The 15,718-nt window shown below is 43.6% G+C and overlaps 1 protein-coding gene across 3 annotated transcripts in view; it reads left to right on the forward strand.

Annotated features, from left to right (window-relative positions):
* Positions 1 to 643: 643 nt before the first annotated feature.
* tlcd4a (TLC domain containing 4a) overlaps positions 644 to 15,718 on the forward strand; it is a 28,199-nt gene continuing 13,124 nt past the window's right edge. Inside the window, exons 1-3 of one of the 3 annotated variants that reach the window (XM_065007108.1) lie at positions 644 to 899; positions 10,315 to 10,373; positions 15,334 to 15,503. In XM_065007108.1, coding sequence (XP_064863180.1) covers positions 15,349 to 15,503 — 155 coding nt within the window. In that variant the 5' untranslated portion in view covers positions 644 to 899; positions 10,315 to 10,373; positions 15,334 to 15,348. Of the gene's footprint in view, positions 900 to 10,314; positions 10,374 to 14,784; positions 14,983 to 15,333; positions 15,504 to 15,718 lie in introns of those variants that run through there. The other 2 variants (XM_029626599.2, XM_029626598.2) reach the window with 2 other exon arrangements.

A 15,718-nucleotide genomic window follows, 5' to 3' on the forward strand; every position in this document is an offset into this window, starting at 1 on the left:
TTCCTACTTATAGCAATACACTTGTAACAACTTAAGTATTACGAAACTTATGTTCGATCAATTAAACCTCACGTAGCATATAAGCCATTATTTTTTGTTGAGCAAATTCGACACTGATTGGACATCCATTCAAAAACTCCTTGCTTGGTAGGCGAAACAACGAACAAACGCCACCTGCTGGAGGGAGACCCATTTTCCGCCAAGTTGGGCCTCTTTTCCTCTACCTCTCCTGGTGATAAGAACAGTCGTTCGCGAAATGCAGCCCATGGAACGATTCGATCTAGAGTTTGAGTTTGTTAAGCAGAGGCTGTGTACGTTTTGGTTTTTACAAAGCTTTGTCCATCACAATATTCAATAATAAATTAATTGCAGTCATTCTTGCACCATGCGATCAATTGTCAATTCTAAACATGTATTTTTTACTCTCTAACTCATAGTTTATTTTTTTGAGCGCATATGACAGACAAGTGGTGGTCTTAGCACGTCTCTGCAATCGAACGACTAAAATGATCCAGTCACGTAGAAAAACGAATCATGACTCTCGAGTCAGTAAAAAGAATCGTTAAAAAAGAACGAATCATTCGCGAACTGCGCGTCACTACCCTATAGTAACCTCGCCCGTCACTTCCATAAACGACCATCAGTTATGCAGTTAGGCTACTCTGCTGCATCCCACACCGCTGTCAATATGCGTGTTTTGTGGGGTGGATTTATTATCTATTTCATTGCAATTTAGAACAATGGTCCGGCATCCTTTTGCTAGGTAGAAGCAAGCTAGTAGGCTATGACTCAGAGAGCTATCCGTTTGAACAAAATGATTGAACATGGCATTCGACAGAATTTGCTATGCCTTAGCACCATCACAAACCAGTTGAGTGCTGAACATATTTGAATGAGAGGTAAGTCTCGAGGATTTGTGTCAATTTAGGCTATGTGCGTTTATAATTTAAGCATAGACTATATATATATATATATTATATTAGTTATTCTTTGACATTTAAAGGGAATGCTGCGGTTCGGCCAATGCGGCGTGAACTGGCCCATTAATGTTGTTGTTGGTTACATTGTTTTACATTAACATTATATTGCATCGATTGACTGCATGCTCTTTGATTGTAATGCATCTGCCGTGTAATTTCAATATTACACGTTACGTCACAGCAGATGCTGCGATTAATAGCCTACATTTTTTGGGGTGATGATTTGCAAGTAAAGACCATGACATCCAACGTATCGCCACATTTAGCAACATGGTAGAAAAAAATCTGATTTAATATGCCCGACGCAAAATAGGTTTATCTAGAAAATAATGCAAAATAAGTAATAGTTTAATACATTTGCACCAATTGGCCAAAATATTGTGGATGTGTTTTTATGTTTTGTGAACAAGACCCCCCCCCACAAAAAAAAACTGCTACCATGTGTTGTCTCATTGCTGAAAATGTTAACGTTTCCCTCATGACTGCCATGCACCCTCAAACCCCCTTTACTTCTTTGTGTGGCCACTCCCATGACTTATTTGAAAATACTTGTAAAATTCATTTACATGTGCTTGAGGCAGTTTATTTTAGTTTCCTCTACCTTTTTGAGGCAACCGCATGACCCTGGATGTATCTTGACCTAGGCCTATTCCAACCTATTCCAACAACTGTCATCAGCAGCAGCGTTGACACACTGAGTGGTAGTTATATAGATTTCAAAGTGAGGCAAAAACTGTTGCTGAATTGCGCTATGGACACCATTATGCGTCAGCTGTCTCTATATGTTGACATTTGACCTCAGTGTCCTTGCCTGGCTCCTGCAAGGAACTGACATCTGCCCTAGGAAGCACTGTGTGTGTCTCTGTGTCAAACCAAATCATATAACTGCCCCTGCATGTGTTTCATGTGCTGCATCCAGTGGTGTAAAGTAAATAAGTCAAATACTTTGAAGTTGGCTACTAAAGTAGTTTTCTTGGGTATCTTTACTTTACTATTTACTCCACAACATTCCTAAATAAAATATGTACTTTTTACTCCCATACATTTTCCCTGACACCCAAAAGTAGTCGATTGTATACAAGTTAAATAATTGATATAATCATCTATTTAAACCCACTCCCCCCATTGGTGTAATGTTAGCTAGAAACCGCAAGTGTCTATCCAGTTAATGAAAAGGCACCCGCAAAAGAAAGTTCAAGGAACTTGCATTTGCGTTGTGCATGATCACGAGCAAGGTCATTGTAGCCTATCATTTCTCTTCCCCTGTGAGAACCATGAGCACGGGCTGACTTGGATTTGCTGTGCCGCAGCCTGCCAGCAGCATACCTACTAAAGGCTGCACCATGTCCATACATGTAGAAAAAACAAAGACGTACACTGCTCAAAAAAATAAAGGGAACACTAAAATAACACATCCTAGATCTGAATGAATGAAATATTCTTATTAAATACTTTTTTCTTTACATAGTCGAATGTGCTGACAACAAAATCACACAAAAATGATCAATGGAAATCAAATTTATCAACCCATGGAGGTCTGGATTTGGAGTCACACTCAAAATTAAAGTGGAAAACCACACTACAGGCTGATCCAACTTTAATGTAATGTCCTTAAAACAAGTCCAAATGAGGCTCAGTAGTGTGTGTGGCCTCCACGTGCCTGTATGACCTCCCTACAATGCCTGGGCATGCTCCTGATGAGGTGGCAGATGGTCTCCTGAGGGATCTCCTCCCAGACCTGGACTAAAGCATCCGCCAATTCCTAGACAGTCTGTGGTGCAACGTGGCGTTGGTGGATGGAGCAAGACATGATGTCCCAGATGTGCTCAATTGGATTCAGGTCTGGGGAACGGGCGGGCCAGTCCATAGCATCAATGCCTTCCTCTTGCAGGAACTGCTGACACACTCCAGCCACATGAGGTCTAGCATGGTCTTGCATTAGGAGGAACCCAGTGCCAACCACACCAGCATTCTGGTCTCACAAGGAGTCTGAGGATCTCATCTCGGTACCTAATGGCAGTCAGGCTACCTCTGGCGAGCACATGGATGGCTGTGCGGCCCCCCAAAGAAATGTCACCCCACACCATGACTGACCCACCGCCAAACCGGTCATGCTGGAGGATGTTGCAGGCAGCAGAACGTTCTCCACGGTGTCTCCAGACTCTGTCACGTCTGTCACATGTGCTCAGTGTGAACCTGCTTTCATCTGTGAAGAGCACTGGGCGCCAGTGGCGAATTTGGCAATCTTGGTGTTCTCTGGCAAATGCCAAACGTCCTGCACGGTGTTGGGCTGTAAAGCACAACCCCCACCTGTGGACGTCGGGCCCTCATCCCACCCTCATGGAGTCTGTTTCTGACCTTTTGAGCAGACACATGCACATTTGTGGCCTGCTGGAGGTCATTTTGCAGGGCTCTGGCAGTGCTCCTCCTGCTCCTCCTTGCACAAAGGCGGAGGTAGCGGTCCTGCTGCTGGGTTGTTGCCCTGCTACGGCCTGCTCCACATCTCCTAATGTACTGGCCTGTCTCCTGGTAGCGCCTCCATGCTCTGGACACTACGCTGACAGACACGGCAAACCTTCTTGCCACAGCTCGCATTGATGGTCCATCCTGGATGAGCTGCACTACCTGAGCCACTTGTGTGGGTTGTAGACTCCATCTCATGCTACCACTAGAGTGAAAGCACCGCCAGCATTCAAAAGTGACCAAAACATCAGCCAGGAAGCATAGGAACTGAGAAGTGGTCTATGGTCACCACCTGCAGAACCACTCCTTTATTGGGGGTGTCTTGCTAATTGCCTATAATTTCCACCTGTTGTCTATTCCATTTGCACAACAGCATGTGAAATTTATTGTCAATCAGTGTTGCTTCCTAAGTGGACAGTTTGATTTCACAGAAGTGTGATTGACTTAGAGTTACATTGTGTTGTTTAAGTGTTCCCTTTATTTTTTTGAGCAGTGTATATACAGTGGGGCAAAAAAGTATTTAGTCAGCCACCAATTGTGCAAGTTCTCCCACTTAAAAAGATGAGAGAGGCCTGTAATTTTCATTATAGGTACACTTTAACTATGACAGACAAAATGAGAGAAAAAAAATCCTGAAAATCACATTGTAGGATTTTTAATGAATTTATTTGCAAATTATGGTGGAAAATAAGTATTTGGTCAAGAACAAAAGTTTATATCAATACTTTGTTATACACCCTTTGTTGGCAATGACAGAGGTCAAACGTTTTCTGTAAGTCTTCACAAGGTTTTCACACACTGTTGCTGATATTTTGGCCCATTCCTCCATGCAGATCTCTTCTAGAGCAGTGATATTTTGGGGCTGTTGCTGGGCAACACGGACTTTCAACTCCCTGCAAAGATTTTCTATGGGGTTGAGATCTGGAGACTGGCTAGGCCACTCCAGGATCTTGAAATGCTTCTTACGAAGCCACTCCTTCATTGCCCGGGCGGTGTGTTTGGGATCATTGTCATGCTGAAAGACCCAGCCACGTTTCATCTTCAATGCCCTTGCTGATGGAAGGAGGGTTTCACTCAAAATCTCACGATACATGGCCCCATTCATTCTTTCCTTTACACGGATCAGTCATCCTGGTCCCTTTGCAGAAAAACAGCCTCAAAGCATGATGTTTCCACCCCCATGCTTCACAGTAGCGATGGTGTTCTTTGGATGTAACTCAGCATTCTTTGTCCTCCAAACACGACGAGTTGAGTTTTTACCAAAAAGTTATATTTTGGTTTCATCTGACCATATGACATTCTCCCAATCTTCTTCTGGATCATCCAAATGCTCCCTAGCAAACTTCAGACAGGCCTGGACATGTACTGGCTTAAGCAGGAGGACACGTCTGGCACTGCAGGATTTGAGTACCTGGCGGCGTAGTGTGTTACTGATGGTAGGCTTTGTTACTTTGGTCCCAGCTCTCTGCAGGTCATTCACTAGGTCCCCCTGTGTGGTTCTGGGATTTTTGCTCACCGTTCTTGTGATCATTTTGACCCCACGGGGTGAGATCTTGCGTGGAGCCCCAGATCGAGGGAGATTATCAGTGGTCTTTTATGTCTTCCATTTCCTAATAACTGCTCCCGCAGTTGATTTCTTCAAACCAAGCTGCTTACCTATTGCAGATTCAGTCTTCCCAGCCTGGTGCAGGTCTACAATTTTGTTTCTGGTGTCCTTTGACAGCTCTTTGATCTTGGCCATAGTGGAGTTTGGAGTGTGACTGTTTGAGGTTGTGGACAGGTGTCTTTTATACTGATAACAAGTTCAAACAGGTGCCATTAATACAGGTAACGAGTGGAGGACAGAGGAGCCTCTTAAAGAAGAAGTTACAGGTCTGTGAGAGCTAGAAATCTTGCTTTTTTTGTAGGTAACCAAATACTTATTTTCCACCATAATTTGCAAATAAATTTATTAAAAATCCTACAATGTGATTTTCTCATTTTGTCTGTCATAGTTGAAGTGTACCTATGGTGAAAATTACAGGCCCCTCTCATCTTTTTTGTGGGAGAACTTGCACAATTGGTGGCTGACTAAATACTTTTTTGCCCCACTGTAAACCCTAGATTGCCAATGCTATGTATTGGCCAGTGGGAGGCTTTAAAGCCACCGGTCGGCCATATTGGCACTCCCCAGAAGGACCAGTTCTCCATAGGAATGACTGTAATTCTACAGTATTTCAATGAAGTGTTTAAACAACAAAATTACATGTACCGGTATGAGCCTTAGGATCTCATCACGGTATCTCTGCATTCAAATTGCATTTGATAAAATGCATTTGTGTTCGTTGTCCGTAGCTTATGCCAGCACAAACTATAACCCTAACGCCACCATGGGGCACTCTGTTCTCAACATTGACATCAGCAAACTGCTCACCCACACAAGGCTATACACGCTGTCTTCCATCTGCCCTGTACAGTTGAAATTTGGATTAATCCTTGAAGAGCACACTTCTCTAGCGTGCCAGCGGAGGTGAGCATTTGTCCACTGAAGTCGATTACTAAGCCGAACTACAGTCAGGTCAAGATCCTGGTGAGGACAACGAGAACGCAGATAATCTTCCCTGAGACATTTCTGACAGTTTGTGCAGAAATCCTTCAGTTGTGCAAACCCACAGTCTCATCAGCTGTCTAGATGGCTGTTCTCCGATGATCCCACAGGGGAAGAAGCTGGACGTGGAGGTTCTAGGCTGGCGTGGTTACACGTGGTCTGCGGTTGTGAGGCCGTTTGGACATACTGCCAAATTCTCTAAAATGACATGGTTTATGGTAGAGAAACTAACATTAAATTATCTGGCAACAGCTCTGGTAGACATTCCTGCAGTCAGCATGCCAATTGCGCGCTCCCTCAACTTGAGACGTGTGGCATTGTGTCTGACACAACTGCATTTTATTGTCCCCAGCACAAGGTGCACCTGTGCAATGAACCTGCTTTTAATCAGTTTCTTGATATGCCACGTGTTTTAGGTGGATGGATTATCTTGGCAAAGGAGAAATGCTCACTAACAGAGATATAAATAAATGTGTGCACAAAATTTGACAGAAATAAGCTTTTTATGCGTATGGAAATTTTTGGGATCTTTTATTTGTAAATATTTTTGGGTCGAGTGGTTAGACCTCGTCACTATGGTAATAACATATAATATAGCACTGTAGTCCTCTAAAATGGAACCCAGGCCAGAGAGAGAAGTATAGATGGAGTGTTTTTCAGGAAGATAAGGTATATGTCTAGCCTAGCTGTTTGAGATGTACATCTTTGGAGTTTGACATGGAGGGTGGTTGTCTTATCCAAAAGCCAATCAAATCAGCCATGACACTGCTTTGTTGGCTGGGACCTTTGTTGTGTTTGAGGGAGCTGGAATTGGAGAAAATCTGGGTGCACTGACTGACTAGGTATATTTGTGAAACTTTGTGTAGGCCCATCCCAAAGTATCACATTTAACAATTCCGTCATCCTTGTTTTGTATAAAGAGTAGTCCTCCGGTGGTGCGTGTATGCATAGGTTATACAAGTAGGTCTAAGTGTAGCAATAGGATACCCATGTTTTACAGATTCAAAAGTGGAGCATGCCTCTGTTTTTGTTGACATTTTCTCGGCACTAGGCCCACATTGAACCATTTCCATTCCAAGAAGTGTCCAAGTGTTCATAGCCTATATGATATGAACACACACACACACCACTACTAGGGCTCCTTAGTGGGCAAGCGGTCTAAGGCACTGCATCTCAGCGCTTGAGGCGTCATTACAGACACCCTGGTTTGATTCCAGGCTGTATCACAACTGGCCGTGATTGGGCGGCGCACAATTGGCCCAGCGTCGTCCGGGTTTGGTCGGTGTAGGCCGTCATTGTCAATAAGAATTCGTTCTTAACTGACTTGCTTAGTTAAATAAAGGTTCAATTAAAAATAATAATTTACTAATGCTCTTGATTGTAAACCACACTGTTTGAACTGGCTCACTGGGAAGGTATTCAGAAGGTATCAGGAGATGTCCTGTGTGAGTGTGTGTGTGTGTTTGCTTTGCTTTCTGCAGTGCCGATGAGTATCTCTGAGTGGCAGGATCGGGCTGGTTTACTGGCATACCACTGCTGAGGCAGAGACGGGCTGTCTCCTGGGTCATAGCCCCAACCGACGTTCTGCTCTACTGCTGCTGGGATCTGAGCCCTTACGGTCATGGATTCACAGTGTACTAGCCCATTATCCTATCGACTGGTATAGGCAATAATAATAATGAAGTACATACAGTTGACATCGGAAGTCTACATACACTTAGGTTGGAGTCATTAAAACTAGTTTTTCAACCACTCCACACATTTCTTGTTAACAAACTATAGTTTTGGCAAGTCGGTTTGGACATTTTTCCAACAATTGTTTACAGAAATATTATTTCACTTATAATTCACTGTATCGCAAATCCAGTGGGTCAGATGTATACATACACTAAGTTGACTGTGCCTTTTAAACAGCTTGGAAAATTCCAGAAAATTATGTCATGGAGTTAGAAGCTTCTGATAGGCTAATTGACATCATTTGAGTCAATTGGAGGTGTACCTGTATATGTATTTCAAGGCCTACCTTCAAATCAGTGCCTCTTTGCTTGACATCATGGGAAATCAAAATAAATCAGCCAAGACCTCAGAAAAACAATTGTAGACCTCCACAAGTCTGGTTCATACTTGGGAGCCATTTCCAAACGCCTGAAGGTACTACGTTCATCTGTACAAACAATAGTACGCAAGTATAAACAACATGGGACCACGCAGTTGTAATACCGCTCAGGAAGGAGACGCATTCTGTCTCCTAGAGATGAACGTACTTTGGTGCGAAAAGTGTAAATCAATCCCAGAACAACAGCAAATGACCTTGTGAAGATGCTGAAGGAAACTGGTACTAAAGTATCTATATCCACAGTAAAACGAGTCCTTTATTGACAGAACCTGAAAGGACGCTCAGCAAGGAAGAAGCCACTGCTCCAAAACCGCCATAAAAAAGCCAGACTACGATTTGCGTACTGCACATGGGGGCAAAGATTGTACTTTTTGGAGAAATGTCCTCTGGTCTGATGAAACAAAAATAGAACTGTTTGGCCATAATGACCATCGTTATGTTTGGAGGAAAAAGGGGGAGGCTTGCAAGCCGAAGAACACCGCCCCAACCGTGAAGCACGGGGGTGGCAGCATCATGTTGTGGGGGTGCTTTGCTGCAGGAGGGACTGGTGCTCTTCACAATATAAATGATATCATGAGGCAGGACAATTATGTGGATATATATTGAAGCAACATCTCAAGACATCAGTCAGGAAGTTAAAGCTTGGTCGCTTGGTCGCAAATGGGTCTTCCAAATGGACAATGACCCCAAGCATACTTCCAAAGTTGTGGCAAAATGGCTTAAGGACAACAAATTCAAGGTATTGGAGTGGCCATCACAAAGCCCTGACCTCAATCCCATAGACAATTTGTGGGCAGAACTGAAAAAGAGTGTGCGAGCGAGGAGGCCAACACACCTGACTCAGTTACACCTGCTCTGTAAGGAGGAATGGGCCAAGATTCACCCAACTTATTGTGGGAAGCTTGTTGAAGGCTACCTGAAGCGTTTGACCCAAGTTAAACAATTTAAAGGCAATGCTACACTCAATTAGTATTTGGTATGTAAACTTCTGACCCACTGGGTATGTGATGAAAGAAATAAAAGCTGAAATAAATAATTCTCTTTACTATTATTCTGACATTTCACATTCTTAAAATAAAGTGGTGATCCTAACTGACCTAAGCCAGGGAATTGTTACTAGGATTAAATGTCAGGAATTGTGAAACTGAGTTTAAATGTATTTGGCTAAGGTGTATGTAAACTTCCGACTTCAACTGTAACTGTCATGTGTATACAGTAGAATCATCTGGAGATCAAAACTAACATGCTGTGTTGCTGAGTAGAAAATGTAGGCCTAATTCTAGTAGCTGCATTTTACTGCATGAAAGGTATTGTCTGCATGCATTGAAATTCATAATGTGGCAATATGGTACAGAATGAAATAAGAGCCAGAACATCAGGACATTCAAGGGTGTCCAATCGCAGCAGCACCCAAGGCAGCGTGACAATCTCCACAGCGCACTGTGTATGTAATGGCTTCTGCTGGTCTGAGCTGGTGCTTGGTTGGCTGGTGATGTTTGAGCCGAAGGCTTATCTGTATGGATCAGTGCTTTCTCTACTCTGCACGGGTCAGAAAGGAAGATTCTACAGCAGGATGAGTCCATCTCTCTACTGTATGGGGACTAACTGTACAACTCCAGACCTCACTGTTGTGTGCTAAAGTTTCCTTCTAGAATCCTGACAATAGAGGTCAATAGAAACACGCAGAATTTATGTTTGGTTGATGCATAGGCCTATATGGTCAGATTTATGAACATTTTGCCCCAGTTACACGCACCATATCTACACTGAGTGTTCAAAACATTAAGAACACCTGCTCTTTCCATGACCGACTGACCAGGTGAATCCAGGTGAAAGCTATGATTGATCCCTTATTGATGTCACTGTAATATCCACCTCAATCAGTGTAGATGAAGGGAGACAGGTTAATGAAGGATTTTTAAGCCTTGAGACTAGAGGTCGACCGATTATGATTTTTCAACGCCGATACCGATTATTGGAGGAGCAAAAAAAGCTAAATACTGAATGAAAACTTATTTTAACTTAATATAATACATCAATAAAAATCTATTTAGCCTCGAATAAATAACGAAACATGTTCAATTTGGTTTAAATAATGCAAAAACAAAGTGTTGTAAAAGTGCAATATGTGCCATGTAAAAAAGCTAACGTTTGTTTTCCTTGCTCAGATCATGAGAACATATGAAAGTTGGTGGTTCCTTTTAACATGAGACTTGAATATTCCAAGGTAAGAGGTTTTAGGTTGTAGTTAATATAGTATTTATAGGACTATTTCTCTCTATACCATTTGTATTTCATATGCCTTTGACTATTGGATGTTCTTACAGGCACTTTAGTATTGCCAGGGTAACAGTATAGCTTCCATCCCTCTCCTTGCCCCTACCTGGGCTCGAACCAGGAACACATCGACAACAGCCACACTCGAAGCAGCGTTAAGCATCGCTCCACAAAAGCTGCGGCCCTTGCAGAGCAAGGGGAATAACTACTCCCAAGTCTCAGAGCGAGTGACATTTGAAACGCTATTAGCGCGCACCCCACTAACTAGCTAGCCATTTCACATCTGTTACACCAGCCATTAGGCTGATAGGCTTGAAGTCATAAACAGCGCTGTGCTTGCGAAGAGCTGCTGGCAAAACGCACAAAAGTGCTGTTTGAATGAATGCTTACGAGCCTGCTGCTGCCTACCATCGCTCAGTCAGACTGCTCTATCAAATCATAGACTTAATTATAACATAACACACAGAAGTACGAGCCTTTGGTCATTAATATGGTCGAATCCGGAAGCTATCATTTCGAAAACAAAACATTTATTATTTCAGTGAAATACGGCACCGTTCGGTATTTTATGTAACGGGTGGCATCCCTAAGTCTAAATAGTCTAAATATTCTTGTTACATTGCACACCCTTCAATGTTATGTCATAATTACGTAAAATTCTGGCAAATTAGTTCGCAATGAGCCAGGCTGCCCAAACTGTTGCATATACCCTGACTCTGCGTGCAATGAACGCAAGAGAAGTGACACAATTTCACCTGGTTAATATTGCCTGCTAACCTGGATTTCATTTAGCTAAATATGCAGGTTTAAAAATATATACTTCTGTGTATTGATTTTAAGAAAGGCATTGGTTAGGTACAGTCGTCCAACGATTGTGCTTTTTCGCAAATGTACTTTTGTTAAATCATCCCCCAGCGTTGCATCGATTATATGCAACGCAGGACACGCTAGATAAACGAGTAATATCATCAACCATGTGTAGTTATAACTAGTGATTGATTGATTGTTTTTTATAAGATAAGTTTAATCCTAGCTAGCAACTTACCTTGGCTTCTACTGCATTCGCGTAACAGGCAGGCTCCTCGTGGAGTGCAATGAGCAGGTGGTTAGAGCGTTGGACTAGTTAACCGTAAAGGTTGCAAGATTGGATCCCCCGAGCTGACAAGGTGAAAATCTGTCGTTCTGCCCCTGAACAAGGCAGTTAACCCACCGTTAGGCTGTCATTAAAAATAAGAATGTGTTCTTAACTAACTTGCCTAGTTAAATAAAGGTATTAAAAAATTTTTTTAAATAGGCAGAATCAGCGCCCAAAAATACCAATTTCCGATTGTTACGAAAACTTGAAATCGGCCCTAATTAATCGGCCATTCCGATTAATCGGTCGACCGCTACGTGAGACAATTGAGACATGGATTGTGTATGTGTGCCATATTAGAGGGTGAATGAACAAGACAAAATATTTAAGTGCCTTTGAACGAGGTATGGTAGTAGGTGCCATGCGCACTGGTTTGAGTGTGTCAAATCAAATTTGATTTGTCACATACACATGGTTAGCAGATGTTAATGCGAGTGTAGCGAAATGCTTGTGCTTCTAGTTCCGACAATGCAGTAATAACCAACAAGTAATCTAGCTAACAATTCCAAAACTACTACCTTATACACACAAGTGTAAGGGGATAAAGAATATGTACATAAAGATATATGAATGAGTGATGGTACAGAGCGGCATAGGCAAGATACAGTAGATGGTATTGAGTACAGTATATACATATGAGATGAGTATGTAAACAAAGTGGCATAGTTAAAATGGCTAGTGATACATGTATTACATAAAGATGCAGTAGATGATAGAGAGTACAGTATATACGTATACATATGAGATTAATAATGTTGGGTATGTAAACATTATATTAGGTAGCATTGTTTAAAGTGACTAGTGATATATGTTACATCATTTCCCTACAATTCCCATTATTAAAGTGGCTGGAGTTAAGTCAGTGTGTTGGCAGCAGCCACTCAATGTTAGTGGTGGCTGTTTAACAGTCTGATGGCCTTGAGATAGAAGCTGTTTTTCAGTCTCTCGGTCCCAGCTTTGATGCACCTGTACTGACCTCGCCTTCTGGATGATAGCGGGGTGAACAGGCAGTGGCTCGGGTGGTTGTTGTCCTTGATGATCTTTATGGCCTTCCTGTGACATCGGGTGGTGTAGGTGTCCTGGAGGGCAGGTAGTTTGCCCCCGGTGATGCGTTGTGCAGACCTCACTACCCTCTGGAGAGCCTTAAAGTTGTGGGCGGAGCAGTTGCCGTACCAGGCGGTGATACAGCCCGACAGGATGCTCTCGATTGTGCATCTGTAGAAGTTTGTGAGTGCTTTTGGTGACAAGCCAAATTTCTTTAGCCTCCTGAGGTTGAAGAGGCGCTGCTGCGCCTTCTTCACGATGCTGTCTGTGTGGGTGGACCAATTCAGTTTGTCTGTGATGTGTACGCCGAGGAACTTAAAACTTACTACCCTCTCCACTACTGTTCCTTCGATGTGGATAGGGGGATGTTCCCTCTGCTGTTTCCTGAAGTCCACAATCATCTCCTTAGTTTTGTTGACGTTGAGTGTGAGGTTATTTTCCTGACACCACACTCCGAGGGCCCTCACCTCCTCCCTGTAGGCCGTCTCGTCGTTGTTGGTAATCAAGCCTACCACTGTTGTGTCGTCCGCAAACTTGATGATTGAGTTGGAGGCGTGCGTGGCCACGCAGTCGTGGGTGAACAGGGAGTACAAGAGAGGGCTCAGAACGCACCCTTGTGGGGCCCCAGTGTTGAGGATCAGCGGGGTGGAGATGTTGTTGCCTACCCTCACCACCTGGGGGCGGCCCGTCAGGAAGTCCAGTACCCAGTTGCACAGGGCGGGGTCGAGACCCAGGGTCGTTTAGCTCAGTTACCTTAGCTTTCTTGGGAACAGGAACAATGGTGGCCCTCTTGAAGCATGTGGGAACAACAGACTAGGATAGGGATTGATTGAATATGTCCGTAAACACACCAGCCAGCTGGTCTGCGCATGCTCTGAGGGCGCGGCTGGGGATGCCGTCTGGGCCTGCAGCTTTGCGAGGGTTGACACGTTTAAATGTTTTCCTCACGTCGGCTGCAGTGAAGGAGAGTCCGCATGTTTTGGTTGCGGGCCGTGTCAGTGGCACTGTATTGTCCTCAAAGCGGGCAAAAAAGTTATTTAGTTTGCCTGGGAGCAAGACATCCTGGTCCATGACGGGGCTGGTTTTCTTTTTGTAATCCGTGATTGACTGTAGACCCTGCCACATACCTCTTGTGTCTGAGCCGTTGAATTGAGATTCTACTTTGTCTCTATACTGACGCTTAGCTTGTTTGATTGCCTTGCGGAGGGAATAGCTACACTGTTTATATTCGGTCATGTTTCCGGTCACCTTGCCCTGATTAAAAGCAGTGGTTCGCACTTTCAGTTTCACGCGAATGCTGCCATCAATCCACGGTTTCTGGTTTGGGAATGTTTTAATCGTTGCTATGGGAACGACATCTTCAACGCACATTCTAATGAACTCGCTCACCGAATCAGCGTATTCGTCAATGTTGTTTGATGCAATACGAAACATATCCCAGTCCACGTGATGGAAGCAGGAAATGCAACACTGTTTTTTTCACACAACTTTTTCCCGTGTGTATCGAGTGGTCCACCGCCCAAAGGACATCTAGCCAACTTGACACAACTGTGGGAAGCATTGGAGTCAACATGGGTCAACATCCCTGTGGAGCTCTTTCAGCAGTTTGTATAGTCCATGCCCAGGCAAATTGAGGCTGTTCTGGGTGTAAAAGGGGGTGCAACTCAATATTAGGATGGTGTTCCTGATGTTTGGTATACACAGTGTATGCATGCCTTTGAACGAGGTATGGGGTGGCAGGTAGCCTAGTGGTTAGAACGTTGGACCAGTAAACGAAAGTTTGCTAGATCGAATCCCCGAACTGACAAGGTAAAGATCTATTGTCCTGCTCCTGAACAAGGCAGTTAACCCACTGTTCCTAGGCTGTCATTGTAAATAAGGATTTGTCATTAGCTGACTTGCCTAGTTAAATAAATGCCTTCACTTTTAATATTTAACCTACTCTGTGTTATAGTCTACTGTCAGTCCATATTTACTTACTACCCATATTGATCTACTACAGTGTCTCTGGAACAATTCCCGGGGGACATTCTAGGTAAATTATTTAGTTTATGCTTTGCCTGTACCCTGTCCCTGGCCATAACGTATGTCAGTATAGCCACAAACCTTATATTCTCCACAGCACTTCCTCTGTTGGTGTCAGTATGTCTCTTTGGGCCAGTATGTCGGTTCATTAGCCTAAAGCACCCGTCTTCTCCACTCCCTTAGTTTAGCCAAGCCAAACGTGAGTTCTGTTAAACATTGACTGACTTTGGATTTCACTGACTGACACACATTGAACACCATCACACTGAGACAGTCACACCACAGTCATGCCATGCTGCAATTCCAATGGATAAACACAGGCTGAAGAAAACAACTTTTCTAGGATAAGTAGTAGGTGAGTGAAGATCAACTCTGTTGATTTGGATTTATAAGTGATAAACTTGAGGTTGGGCCGAAAAATGTTTGTGTTCCTTACCGCCTGTAACCTAAAACTTAGTATACTGCCTGTCTACCTAGTTGTATCCACAGTTGTTCTTTGTTTTGCCTATATGTTTTCTCAATGCAACCTAGATGTGTTTTGTTGAATCTATCCAACTGACCGTTCACCTTTCACCCTCTTTCTCCCTTCCTCTCTCTCCTTCCTCTCTCTCCTCTCCCTCTCTCTCCTCCCACTCTCTCCCTCCCTCTCTCCCTCCCTCTCTCTCCTTCCTCTCTCTCCTCCCACTCTCTCCCTCCCTCTCTCCAGTGGGCTTAGGCGGCCATGGACCTGTTCAGCCAGCTCATCCTTGTCATCTCGGTCACCAGTTTCCTCTCCTTCCAGTGGCTCTTCCACCGGGTCAGTCCCTGGGTCTCCAGCCGTGTCAGCCCTGGCTTCTTACGCCTTGCAGACAAGCAGAAGGTGGAGTGGAACTCAAGGTATAGAACACTGGCTACTGGCTGCAACACACACTGATAATATACTTTGTGTCAGCACATTAATGCATACATTTTAGTGGATGTAGAATCGAGTCATCGTCCATATTTCCATAATGGGCACACTTGGTTAATGTTTTCGAACGTATCCCACAAAATTGTGGGTCAGAATATTTACAGTAAAGTGTCGACAGTCTGCTAAGTTGTTAATTTGTCGT

The sequence above is a fragment of the Oncorhynchus nerka genome, linkage group LG22, assembly GCF_034236695.1.
Source record: "Oncorhynchus nerka isolate Pitt River linkage group LG22, Oner_Uvic_2.0, whole genome shotgun sequence".
Taxonomy (NCBI): Eukaryota; Metazoa; Chordata; class Actinopteri; order Salmoniformes; family Salmonidae; genus Oncorhynchus; species Oncorhynchus nerka.